The 14,130-nt window shown below is 47.9% G+C and overlaps 2 protein-coding genes across 2 annotated transcripts; both read right to left on the bottom strand.

Annotated features, from left to right (window-relative positions):
* Positions 1-319: 319 nt before the first annotated feature.
* nad7 (NADH ehydrogenase subunit 7) lies at positions 320-6,820 on the bottom strand. Its single transcript has 5 exons — positions 6,678-6,820; positions 5,715-5,783; positions 3,911-4,377; positions 2,608-2,851; positions 320-581 (listed from the first exon to the last, which is right to left on the bottom strand). The coding sequence occupies exons 1-5, from the start codon at positions 6,818-6,820 to the stop codon at positions 320-322; spliced, it is 1,185 nt and encodes a 394-aa protein (YP_007889806.1).
* A 253-nt stretch (positions 6,821-7,073) lies between these two features.
* Positions 7,074-7,298, bottom strand: atp9 (ATPase subunit 9). Its single transcript has one exon. The coding sequence runs from the start codon at positions 7,296-7,298 to the stop codon at positions 7,074-7,076; it is 225 nt and encodes a 74-aa protein (YP_007889805.1).
* Positions 7,299-14,130: the final 6,832 nt, after the last annotated feature.

Genomic DNA, 14,130 nt, shown 5'->3' with positions numbered 1-14,130 from the left:
AGGGCTGAACGTTGGCAATGACTTTAGGTGGAAGTCACGAACGATAAGAAGATCAGGATTTCCTCTAGAAATGAATGTGACCTCAGCTCCGTAGCTGGAAATAAATCAAACTCAAACAAAGAACTCCAACTCACTTCACTTGAGCTAGGGCAACATTCATAATATATATTAAGGAGAGTCAAGATAGTTTCCGGGTTCCCTGCGGGGAAGTTAGTGTTTTCTCCTCCCGCTCCGCTTCTGCTTCCTTTCGCAAGCCAGAAAGTAGGCTTCTATTTTTGCTCGCAATAAAGCTAGCGTCCTGATCGAGCAAGACGTAGTCCTATCTATCCACCTCTCCAGACACAATATCTTGAGTACCTATGATGGTGACCACATCTGCTGGCATGTGATGTTTGGACATAGAATCGAGTCCTTGTGAATGGGCAGAGCCAGGTGCTCTTATTTTACGACGGTAGGGACGATTGCTTCCATTACTGACCAGAAAGACACCAAATTCTCCTTTAGGTGCTTCAACAGCGGTATAGGTAGAAGGAGCTGGTACGGAAAAACCTTCTGTATAAAGTTCGAAATGGTGAATTGAGGTAGAGTAGACCGATGATCCTGTAGTCATTTTGCCGACTATTGAAAGAAAAAGCTTGCATCTGCTCTCCCTATTTCATAGAATAATAGGTCCGATCTCTCTCCAAACCTAACGTGATAGTTTCCCATCATAGGGCTTTCTATCTATAGATTGAGCCATTACCAAGGAGCTAATTCGTTCAGAACTCGGTTGACTGCTTCTATAGATAAGGCGGAGCGTCCTTGGCTCAGCATTTTAGCACATAGGGCTTCGGCCGGCGCTACTACAGCGCTTCGCTAACTCGAAGCGCCTCGCTAAATCTAGCTTCGCTAACGCTCGGCTAAGTCTTGAACCTTCGCGCGTTCGCTTTCTCAGTAGCAAAAGCGCTTATCTTTGCCCCTTAAGTAGAAGGACAAGAATGATCTTTTTTGTTTTATTGCTCCCGCTTCCTCGCATCTGCGCTCGTCAAGCCAACTTTGCTTTTTGGGAGGTGAAACTGCGGTTGAAGCGGACATTTCGAAATGACAGCATCGAAGATTTATATATATTATTAAACGGTAACGGTTATCCCGGACTGCGTTCCGGAAAAAGTGGCCTACTTGAAATGAAAGAAAGGGCGAGCACTCTTGTGTTTCAACCCCACTATCACTATACTATTCATAGTTGTAGGGCACTGTGTACTTACAGCCTCTACGATAAGCAAGTGAATGGGGCCGGTGCGTGGCGAACGGAACGGTTCATCAAGCCATTTCTCGCCTCAACCCCCTCAATAGGAAGAGGGGTACTTTACAAATAGGGGGTAATTGCTTCGCACCTGACTGTGATAGCCCTCTTGATACCTTCTTTGAGCTTTGTGACTAGTGGCCGCTTTCCCGTCGCTAGAGCGTTTTCCCAGTGCGCGGAGCCCCAACGAGGAAGGTGTTAGTGGTTTATCATTGGGTCAATAATGCTAATCCCTCTTTTTGTGCTACTCCTACTCCTAGGGCGAGAAGAAGATAAGAAAACGCGAAGCGTTCTATTGGTTTCCCAACTTGTTGCTTCTAAAGGCTGTCCTCTCTCGGCTGGATGTTGGTCCAGCCTACTACGAGGATCCCGTATCCAGCAACCCAATCTAAAAAAAGGGAAAAAAAAGGCCTTGTCTAGGTTGGAGCTATGAAGCTTACCCTCATATTATGAAAAGGCCTTTCCTTCACGGGCTTACTTAGTGCTTGTGCTAAGGTTTGAGCTCGACCCAAACAACGGCTAACGAGCCCCTGAGAAAGCCTTGGGAAAGTCAAGCGCGTTAGCTCTTTGAAGTGAAGGCGCGCATCCTCTTGCTGGGAGAGGGGCTAATGCCACTCGCCCTAATGAATAAATAAACAGGAGAGGGGTGAAGCTTGCTTACTTGTTAGAGTCAAGGGAAAGGGCTTTTTCAGCTGGTGCGCTAACGCGCACTTCCGTTTTCCCTTTACTAGTAGGGGGTCCCGTGGTTCCTATGCCGCCGCGTTTCCCGGTCCTTTTCTTTTAGTGCTTCGACCCGAAGCGATAGCTTCTAGCTAGTTCAGTGGATAAGATGGCTGCGCTCCAGCTCACTCAAGAATGGGACGGCAGTGGTCCGCCGGCAAGCTCGTTCTGATCTTGGACGCAGTACATTGGAATCCTGAAGCACCACCACGAACGCTACCGCGCGTTCGCCTGCGGTGCGGTAAGGCACCACCCTGTTGTGCCAGCAGCCAACTCCGGCGTGTCAGCTTAGTTATCCTCATCAAGCCACTTACTTGATGTCTAGCTTGCCAACTGGTAGACGGTTCCTTTTCCCCCAGATCAATGAAGAAGGGAGAAGTCAGTGGATTCTTCCGAAGAACCGGAAGCGAAGCGCTATGCCGGGGCGGGGGGACGGGAAAAGAAACGGCTCCGAAGAAAGAAATGGAGGTTCCCAATGCTTCTCCACGCCCAACGAGATGCGCCAACCTCGGGATGCTTTACTCCTAACCCCACAAGGTTCCGAGACGGAGCTTAACCTGAGTCTCGGTTAAGAACGGCGATGATCTACGTTTCACACGGCGCACGATTCCATGGATAGTTTCATTCGACATCGTGATGGAGGACATAACTTACGATCATCGGCTTTGATCATGCCACTAGGGATTTTATTAGGACATTGCCAAATTATCCGCATACTTTGTCGCATCTCTTCAATACGGATACAGTAACGATCATAGCGATCTCCTCTGGTACCTACTGGTACGTCAGGATCCGATTGGTCATGAACATCGTAAGGTGCTGCTCTTCGCGAATCCCAGCATACCCCTGGTTGGGATGGGTAGGCCCACCACTTCACTTTCACTTAGGCCTGGGCCAAGTAAGTGGGGGGACCCTGTCGGGCTCCTCCCCCCCCCAAAAAAAACACAAACTGTACGTGATAGTTTCCCTTCATACGGCTCGAATCATTCTCATATGCCCTGGGAGGCATCCTTTCCTTGTTTGTTGGGTTGGTTCACGCGCGCGCAAACGAGCACTGGCCGCAACAGCAGGGAACTATGACCAATAGAGTCAGACACTTAGTTAGCTACATCCGCACGCAAAATGTGGTTCTGGTTGAGGCTTTCTTTCCTTTATTAGTAAAGGGGGCGCGGGACGTTCGCGGAGTCCGTGCCTTCCGTACCACCACAGGACTGGTCGTTCTTGGGCGGATCCCGCTCCTAAACATAAGGGATAGGGGGAAGGTGGCCGGGCCTATCATATCAAAAGAAAAGGGTTGTAAAAAGAGAACCCGGCTACCTATTTCATTCGACGTTCCGCCCGCCCGATTCGACCGACTTTTTGATAACAAGAAGGCGGCGAGCTGATCTGCTTTGATCAAGGAAAAAGCCCAGTCAGCCACCAACTCGGTGCAGGTCACGTGACCTACAGCTCGGCCTTCGCTTTTTGAGACTTCCTCTACCCACATCTCTATGTGCCCGCAGCACTTCCATATGGAGAAAGATAGGCTTCCCATGTTCCATCAATAGCACCTAACCTATGCCGATTTTGGCGGACTGTGCTCCACCCCGGTGAACTCATGCGGCTCCGACGTGCCCAGAGGCCAGAGGCGAATCCATTCACGGTCCGTAGGACCAACACCATTCGAAGGTGGGTGGCCCGCCCCGCCTAGAACAGTCATGTTTGACTGGGCTTACACACATTCGCTCACTTACGCTGTCCCCCCTCAGCTCACCCTAGCCCCGGGCCTTTTGCTCTTCTAACGTAAGCTCCAAGGCTTCACACCAAGTCTTCGCTGACATAATATGCATGCTTAAGTAGGGTCAGGCAGAACCGTTGTTGCCTGATGGGGACTCCCCCCATATTGCTATCAATGTCTTCATGTCGCACGACCTCTTAACATTACACCACTGAATCCCCAATCCTTTGCTTGCTGTGCAGTGACAGTACCAATATCCACTAATCGTTGTTTCCAGATACGGTTGCCGGTTGACATCTCTTCTAATTCGTCGATACGAGAAGCAAATTGTTGTGTGAAGGAATCAATATCTCGACATAAGCCAAGAGGCAGATCTTGTGCCACTCCACCTGGTCGTATGAAACTGGCATGCATCCTGGCTCCCGAGACTCTTTCATAGAATTCCAACAATTTCTCCCGCTCCTCAAAAGCCCACAGGGACGGAGTTGATGCTCCCACATCCATAGCATGAGTAGTTAAAGCAAGTAAATGATTTGAAATTCGAGTTATTTCACGGAATAACACTCGTATATATTGAGCTCGTAATGGTACCTCGCAATTCAAAAGTCTCTCTACGGCTGAAGAATGAGCGTGTTCTTGGGCCATCGTAGAAACATAGATAGGGTCGACGACGGAACGAAGAACTCACCCTAGATACAGCTTTTTCGTACACGTTCACTTGCATCACATACACAAGTGCTCTCTGAACCGTGCAATAAGGTCACCCATAACACGGCTCTCCCACTTGAGTTACCTTAGCCCCAGGCAGGCCATGCTATTCAATGATATTGGAAAAATGGCAGCGTAACGTAACAACTAGTATTGAAAGCTGGTCGCCTTTTTTTTGTTTTGAGGGAGGGAAAGCCTTTATTTCGTCGCCCTACTTCCCTCTTTGCGACCTCATCACTTCAAAGCGCAAACCAATTGATTAGTCACCGGGCGGAGCGCACCTTAGGTACTTGGCTTCTAGCTTTTTTAGGTTATGCAATAGACGGGAGGATTAGCTCTGGATCCCCCCTGCTTGCAGAAATGAATGGATCAGAAGGGGGGGCTGGGTTCTATTTCCGGGCCGGGCGGGAGGTGAAGGCCATAAGATTGCCCTCCCGGTAAGGAAGAGAGGAAAAGGGTGCTGTCATCTAATCTATCTCGACCAGTTTCCCGAGGCGTTGAAAATCCAGACCGGCTCAGAGAATCACTGGCGCTATTTAGCCCTTCGTTTCGCCATTCGAAGTACTACCCCTGCCTTCCCCTTTTGTAACATACCCAGGCGCCCTCCCTTCCAATCACTAAGAAAAAAAATACCAATCAAAGCCCTATCTAAGTAAAGCTTCGTCTGTTATTTTTCCGGCCCCAGGGGAGTTTACTCAACCCATTCCCCAGTCTTCCGCACTGCTCAAGTAAGTGTGCGACTCCGTATGAGGACCTCCTTCCCTTCTGCCCACTCTCCGTTCACACGGTTCTCAAAGCAGAGGAGGAAGGGTGGGCAGCAGGTACCACGAGCCCTCTGTCCCACACATCTATCCAGAAGCAAGTGTAGTTCACCGGTTCCACCGAATGCTCCTATCTCTCGGCAAAGATCGTGTGAGTGTGCAGTTATGCTTCGGATGCTTCGCCATAGAATAGATCGACCCAGTTCCCGTTCTTTTCCGGTGCACTCGCTTTATATCTCCGACACACAAGGAAGGACGCGGTGGGAAGGAAGCAGCCCTAGCCTCTGTCCGGCCGATCATTCCGCTGGCATCTTGCATTCACGCCTCCGTTTGACTGCCGCTCGGGGATGGAGTTGTAGATACGTTAGTCTTAGCGGATCGTTGGCTCCACCTGTTATCTCCTTCTACGACATGCTGTTGTCGTCGCCATATTCCATATGTAACTTAGTCATCTCTGCCTCGCTGCGGGTCAGCACGCACCTCCGAAAGAAACGGAGGACTTCATTCAGTGACTCCGCGATCGCCCTCTAAACGATCAGAATAAGGTAAAGCTTGAAGATAAGTTTTGTACTCTATTAATTTCTCAGTCCCTCTAGTCGGGTGGGCGCCGGCCGGTCTTTCGACCAGATCCCCCTAAAAACCGTACGTGCGGGTCTCCCCGCATGCGGCTCACGCCATTCGAGGTGGCCCAGCCCAGCATTCATTCGCAAATCCTGTAGTGAAATTGAGACTGCTCGACCTCGGAAGCTAATTCGCGTGTAGGCAGCGCTGTCTGTCGTACCGTTGACTCTATCTATTCACTTTCATTCATTTTTAGAGGCTTGCTCCCTCTTTTTCCAAGAATTCATGCACTTCCCCTTGACTTCAGAGGGCCTTCTCTAATAGGGGAAAAGCCTTCCATTTCCGTCAAATGACCCGGCCCCCCCTGGCTCTTCCACCGTCCTGGCTCCCTTTCCTACCTATGCTATGCTCCCCCGGCACAGGCCTACCACGCTTCGCGCCTGCGGCGTTTTCGCCGGACGGTCTTTGCCAGTAGTGCCATCCTCCCCGCTGGCTGTATGGGCGGGTTGTCCCTCGCTGCTGCGTTCTGTTAGGCTATGGATTACAGGAACAAATGTAGTTGAATGAGACAGCAGGCGGGTTACACGTTCCGCTGTGCCGAGATGTGAGGTGCAGGTGGTGATGATCACCCCGGGGTATGCGCTAGCGCCCTTGACAGGCACTCCAGGACCCGCCAACGCTCATGAAAACCCGGGTCGGTCCTCCATTCATCTGACCGGAGGTGTGGATAACGAGGCCACCTTCACAACCTTCTCCCTTCTGTCCTTATGTTGTAGTCAGGTAGGGCGGTTCGCTTGAGTTGCTCAACCGCCCCTTAGCCCGGTGCTCATGACGCGCTACGGGACCTCCACCGTGCCGGGGGACCAAGCAAGCAGGGCATAGCTAGCGGCATAGGAGCCGACTCGGCGTCAGCGGCTTCGTGCCGCACTGGAGTGATCCAATATGTGGTTCCGCACGTTCCACCACTTCTCCGTTCATTTCCAATACTGATCGTGAAACACCATGAGCAGCAGGATGTTGAGGTCCGAAATTCGAAGTGAAATTTTTGATTTGCCCGTTCCTAGTCGTCATGGGAAAAAAGGAATAAATAAGAAAGATATTATTACCTAAGAGCTTGTCCAGTACCAGAAATGCATCTCCTTGCGTGCGAGAGACTTCTATGCCAGCCGTTATTCCCGGCTCTGTTATGAAAGAAAGCGGCAGACTCATCTTACAGGTGTTCCCTAATGAGGGATTTGAGGGTTCTCCTTTATCCCCTTCCCCCCATTTCCGGGGGCCTCGTCCTCTTCAGGTAGGAGAGACTACACCTTTCAAAAGGAGAAACTTAGAAAACAAAGAGAATCAAAAAGGCCATCATTAATGCGAACAAGGCAATAGCCTCGGTTAGAGCAAAGCCCAGGATTGCATATCCGAATAACTGTTTTGCCAATGATGGATTTCTTGCCACGGAATGAATTAATGAACTGAATACGTTTCCAATACCTACAGCAGCTCCCGCTGAAGCAATTGTAGCAGCTCCGGCACCCATTGATTTTGCACCTTCTAACATCTCGAATTGAGAAAGTCTCGTCACCTTATCCTTACCCATGAGGTTGATCCTTACGAGGGGGCTGGCTTCCATGACGGTGCCGTATATTGAGTTCTACGCCCCTCCAAGAATATTTGAAATAGATATCCACCCCTTCTTTCTCAAATGCAATCCTTTCCAGTTCTTTTCGATCTTTACGATGCATATACAAGGCTAGAAAGATATATAGTAGGAATAGCCCCTGGATACACAGGAAAAGCCAATAAAAGAGAATGTCTCCTTTGGTTAGGAATTCTACGAAGTTTAATTCCGACATAATATGAACTCAAAAAAGTTAGATTTTTGAGTAATTCAAATGATATAACAGAGCCCTATGGGGGTACTCACCCTTCCTTATACTTAAGTCTAAGGGCCTTGCTTCTTCTTTCTCTTACTATTTTCTTTGATATAGGAGACTGCCTGAAGACCAAGCCAATCTCGAAGAAAAAAGTGAACTACACGCAACTACATCTCCAGATTCCATTCAAAGGGCCAGTGAACAGACGCTTTCTCCAAAAACTGTAAAGATTAGCGTACTTACTGAACGATTTCTATTGTTATCTATGTTATTTCAGGATTGATTTTCGTTGATCGGATCGCCACACCCGGCTTTCCTGACGGACCACCAACCCAATATCGATGAAAAGAAACGCCTACCCCGGACCCTGACGTGAACGAAGCTCCAATGAGTCGCTCCTCGCTGAGGGCCGGACCGTCAATTCATCTACTCACTACCTACGCAATAACCGATCCTCGGACGGAGCCATACCTGTGTTACCAAAACTTGCTAGCCGACACCGGCTACCGCAAAGGGTTCAGTTGGTGGGTTGAAATCTCGTCACTTCTTTTGAAAGTCAAAAACGGAGTTTGGTTGCTCGTTCTAGTGCTGAAGCAGAATACAGGGCGGACGCGAAGGCCCCAGGCCGGGATTTTACCCTAACTAAAGAGTAACACACTTGGAGAGGGGATTTCCTTCCATTCATAAGCCCGAGTATCACGATCCCAAAAAAGTAGCCCGAAGTGACTGACCATATAGTTTCGTTTTTTCCCTTTTCCAGAGACGAGAGAAGTAGCAACCGTGGACCTAGCTCACAGAAGAAGGGGACTAGTTGCGACAGGAAAGAGGGAACATGGTGTTGTGCTTCTTACCTATGATGATTCTGCATTTGCCCGGTCAAGCTTCTTACTGGCAGGCGAGACCGATCGATTGAAGTTACGGTTCATAGCTAAACCCCGAAGCGAAGTAAGCTGGAGCTTCGAGGTCATAAGCCCATCTGCGCCTCACTCGCTAGCAACCAAACCAAATGGGATGAAATTCTGCGATTCCCTTCTCTTCCGGTTAGCAACTAACTGGCTCTCGTACTCGGTACTCTATCCTCTTCCCATTGAATTATATTACATGACCACATTGAATAGGCTAGGAAAGGAATCTTAGTTAGGAGAACAACCCTTTTCTTTTAGTTTCTAATAGCAATGGTAAGTCCACTTTGCTACATAATGCCCTTACCTTTAGTAAACCACCCAGACCGAAACCCGCCCTTTCCTAAGCCAATGCTGCCCACGTTCTCTAACTAATTGCTACCCAAAAAGGTAGCACACTAATCTCCGTCACCCTCGGGTCAGGTCTGGCTTAACCTTATTCCCGTCAGTTTTGTCACTCTCTTTTCTTTCAATTGCATCCGCTTTCAAAGCCTTTTTTCCCACAAAGCCACCCTGCTTGCAACAGTAGATCCTGTTGATTCGGTTGCAGCAGAACAACCACCAATAGTTGCATCCGTTAAAGACCAATCACCGGCAAACACCAACAACGGTTACTGATTAACGTCCGACTTTGCTTTTGATTCCGTTAAGGAGCTCATTTCCACGAAACTCGAGACTCTCTTGCGTTTCACAGGTGTACCGTTGCCCGGGGGGGTGACTATTCAGCAGGTAGCCGACCACCTGCATGGGTTGAAGATTTTCCAGTACTGGAAAACATATACAACTCCCTCCTCGAGCTGGGCATAATGAGCCCTTATTATCTACAAGCTGTCTCCTATATCCAACAGTTTCTATAGGCACCTTCAAAAAAAGACATTTATTAGGCGGCCCGGATGTAGTCCATTATAGTAAGACGAGAAGGACGAACCGGGTTAACAAAAGTCACGATCAGAAGGTTGGAAATCCGGATTCTTAATCTGGAAAGCGCTGGTTCGAGCCCAGCTCGTGACAAGAAAGACCAAAGGTAATTGACCCCTCCTATAATTCCGGAAACAGCTCTACGACCCAGAGGTTAGCGACTGCAACTAGCGTTGGTACGAGGGGAGAGGGAATACTACTTGGAGCCTTACCGAACCAGCAACATATAATTGCGTATATAACACAAACACGTAATCTGAATCTGATCTGGAATGAAAGCTCTGATAGTTGAGACATAAATATAGGGCCAATGAGTGCTACAGTAGTGCCTTGCGGGGTCGTAGCGCCGGTTACCAAGGGTTTTTATCCTTGAGGAGCTTTATTTCAATTGAAGATTTTGTTAGTGTTAAGTGTCAGTAGTAAGGGCGCATTTCACAAGGATAAACAGAATATACCTTGTTTAAGGGTTGGGTATTGAATAAGGAATAAAGTCTTTCTCACTCTCAGATAGAACTCTCTGATCGAATTGAAAGCTCTTGCTTGTTGTCTGTAGCGGTAGTATATACTTTAATCTACCGGGGTTTCTTCCTTGTTGCTTGATAGTCCGGGAGGCTTAACTAAACAACAACAAAGAAACTATTTCTAAATAATCTATTTTTTTGCGCTAATCTATAAGAGTCTCAATTAGCCGTTGCTTGTTTAGTTTTTTCTTTTCTATTAAAAATAGGGTGAGCTTAAGAAGCTTCAAGCTATTCCCTCCATTATAATTTCCCTAGGCTAGTAAGATATTATAAGGGCAGGAAGGAGACATTTCAATCAAGAAAATAAAGAGAAAGGAACGGGATGGGATAGTCGCTTACAGAAGGGCAGAGAGATCTTATTCAATGCGATAGAAAGAAGAGAAGGCTTGACAAATGGAGCGAGGAACAGGGGAGATTCTCAATTTATTGCTTCATTCTGCGTCTTCTTCTTTGGGAAGGTAGACAGGCAAGCTTAAGAGAGCGCGTCACACTTCCTTCTTTTCAGTTGATAAGACTGATTGGGATAAGTTAGACGTCTAATAGGTCCTTTCCAGATAGAATGAGGAGTCCAAATAAGCTCTATTAGGTGCGTGATTAACCTAATAGCAGGCGAAAGGGGCTAGGGAAGGCCATCTGTCCTTCAATTAGCCTTAAGGCGATAGACCCCCTTCTGAAAGGGACTTTCTTTCCTATAGCTATAGTTTAGAATAGTACTCCCGCTTACTTCTCTCTTTCTTATTTTACTCCATAGGTAAGGTATCTTAATCACTCTATACTCATATCCCTTTCGCCCCCTGTCTTTCTTTCCTCGCTGGGATAAGAGAGCCTTACGCTCGGGGGGCTCCCTTTTTGTGGATTCTTTCCCAGTTCTCTCTTTGATATCTTATCAGGATGGCATAGCAGCCAAGGGTAGGATAGGATGAGCAGTGAGAGCGGATGAGGGAAGGGAATCTCCGATTTTCATTTGAAGTTGGCAAGAGAGAAGAGGAACAAGGCCTTATTAGTCTCGTCATGGCCTTCTCAGCAGCTGGGGAAAGGGAAAGAATACTTGAATCTTACTGTAATAGGCTCTTCTTTGCTCGATCTCACCATAGCCTGATAGTAGGTCTAGGTAAGAGCCTCCTCAATATTCAAGATGGCGTCCTTCTTCTGACGTGAATAGAGATTGAGTCCAAAGTCTTCCCACGAAAGAGGGCGGTGGCCGTCCCTAGTCACATAGGACTCGGATTGAATTAGATAGAGGAGAGTTTTCTAGAATGTCCTTTTCTATTTCTATATCTGGGCTATATATAGAATCTAAGGAGAGAAACTTCCTTCTTTCCTCTAAATCAATCTATCTCCTGCCGGCGCTAAAAGGGAGAGAGTCGTTCCAAGGCCTGTGGATCAGGTCCCGGGTTCAACCATACTGCGAATTCTCAAATGTTGGGTAAAGAGGAGCGCCCCACGTCGCTCTCACCATCTTCTTTGTTCTCTTTGCGCGCTTCACTTTAGTAAGAGTACTTTCTTCGCAGCTTTCGAGCCCCTTAGCTACATTTGTAAAGACTTTTTTATTCAACAAGCAAGAACTCAAATCCACAGCTCTCTGGCTACATCTCCCAGGCAATCCAATCTTATTATTAATCGAGTGCTTCTGATGCGCGTCTAAGCCTTCTTTTCCATTGTCTAGCTCCGAGGACCAAGCCCCCTCTCCTGCCTATCGAACTGGAAAAGCGGTGCTAAACCCACCTCTTTCCGCCTATTTCGGCCCCGAGCCCCATCTCTAAGACCTTCATTCGACTACCCACCAAGAAAACGGCTGCAGCAAGAAAACGAATGCACTTACGCTATACGGCTTTCGCGCCAGCGAGCTCACCCGTTGCTTGTTGCTAACGCGCCCTTTCATAGTCAAATTATTTCGCGGTCCAAAGTCAAGTCTCATCCTTTGCTTGTTGGTCCGGGGAAGTCAGGGACAGAGGGGCTAGTTTCCATAGACCAGTGAGTAGAGCTGACTCGATTGTGACCAATGACCCGAGGTAATGCGGAGTGAGTTGACTGCCTTTCCAGTCCCAGTTGTTCCATGAATGCCCGTTGCCCATTCTTCATACGAGACAGAGCGGGTTGCCAGTGATGGTTGTGCCTGTGCCGTTGGGAAGGTTATGAAAATCTTAAACTATGCCTTTCAATATCAATATCAGGGGTCAGAGGCTAAGGCTTTAGATTTGTACAGTGGAGTCCATATTCCAGCTAACCGACGTGGCAGGAAGTGCTTTTCAAGCCCGAGTTGAACACCTTCAGGCGAGTTTTTCGAGGGGATTCCTTTCAAGAGATGAGTGCGGCTTTCTAGTCTGAGTCCTTAGGACTGGCAGGATGGCGAGGAGATTCATCGGATCCAGTTCCTACAGCCAATGGACCGGTGCCGGTTGGGGTGGAAAAAATGAGTCCTGCTTTTGTGTGACTGACGATTCATAAGAAGAAAAGATGCCAGGGGCTTATACTGACCAGAAAGCAGTAATGACTAGAGCGAAGGGCCGAAGACTCAAAATAATAGGTTCTTCAAGACCTAGTCTACAGAACAGAAGGATCTGATGAAGGAGAAGCATAAGGAAGGCTATGAAAGACTGTCGAGTCGAAGGGTAAGGCTTTCGAAAGTCAGGTTATGGAATATAATTTTTTGAGGCTATTGTAGTTCATGGGCTTTCCATTGCGATTGATACGACTAATCGCTACTCTGATTATCGAAACAACCATTCTTCTCTTTTATGATATTCGATAACCCGAGGATCCTTTTCAGCTTGATTTGGAACGCAGTCGGACTATCAAATCCGACTTAGCCAAGCTCATCAAGCCCCTTATTCAGGAGGAATCCGACAAGTTTCCGAAGGGCATTCCATCTGCCGGGTCTTTTGTAGAACGACTCATCCACGATTTAGCTTCAGAAAAGGCAAACGGGGGGAATGGCCCCAGTCCCACAAAGCAAGAAGTGGATTGCCTTAACCGCTGGTTACAACTCGCTGTCAATTCTTTTCAAGGACAATGGACCATATAAGTTCGAGATCGAGGAGCGAGAGGAGAGTTTTCCGGGAAAGAGACTCTTTTGATTGAGGGCCTTTTTCAAGTGTCTATTCCTGAGTGAGGTCGGGCTGTCAGGCTAGTACCCGCTGACTTGGAAGTTGCCTTTGCTGGTCTTCCCGATGGCTGGCCAAAATAAGAAGAGTTTACTAGCCTCGAAGGGCTCTGGGCTGGCCTTCCTTCGGGTGTGGTTTTGAGGCCAGAGAGCCGATGCCAAAGTCGCCCTTTACGCGAGGGAACGCCAGACAGACTGACCTCTGCTAACTACGTTTTTTTATTTTATATAGACTGGAAGCTAGAGAGATACTATACTAAGGTATAGTGCCGCTACCAGAGAAGGCTGTTTCATGCTAGGCGTCCAGACCTACTACGCCCGAGCCGCATCCCCGGCACACTTGCTATATCCACTAAGGCTTCACATCCCACTTCATCCTACCAACTATACCTTATATAAATAGAAAGCCGTTCTATAACAATTCAAGACAACAAGAAAGCAAAATATTGGATCAGACCTTTTTTTTATTTACATTTCTTTTTCGGAACGGAACCTTATTTGCCTTCGCCTCAGTAGCCGCTTTTGCTTATGGGAAATCTGTATCCGCAGCTGTCTCCCCAGATACTACTTATGGTGGGTTTCAATAGATCTCTTTTCCACCTAGGTCAAAGGGGTATGCCGCTATATATGCTACACCGAAGTATGCTCCTAGGTAAGCGACTGCCTTTGGATCCGCCTCTCGAGCACGAGGGTCGTATTCATAAAAAAAGGCTATCGATCATGAAGGTTTGCCTATGGCTCTGTATCTACCTCTGTCTGCTGGTGCTTATTTTGATAAGCTGCAGGATCAATGGCTTAAACTACTGCTTCTTCAACGCTTCTCCTGCGACTTGTTCTCCTTTCGTCCTTGCTCCTGCACGCACAGGTACAGTATCTAAACGCTCCTTCTGCTCTTGGGAAAGGGGGCCCAAGGCTCATCCTTATGCTTTCGGTTTTCGAGTGAAAAACAGAGTCGGGGAGACCTGTCAAGCTTTAGGATAGCTCTTTTCAAAATATATTATTGTAATAGAAGCTAAGCTTTTATACCGAATCGGGTTTGTTGATGGAATCATAGCCGGGCCGGAACTCTTGA

Source organism: Vigna angularis (assembly GCF_016808095.1).
Source record: "Vigna angularis mitochondrial DNA, complete sequence".
NCBI classification, from domain to species: Eukaryota; Viridiplantae; Streptophyta; class Magnoliopsida; order Fabales; family Fabaceae; genus Vigna; species Vigna angularis.
This window is presented reverse-complemented; position numbering and strand designations above follow the sequence as displayed.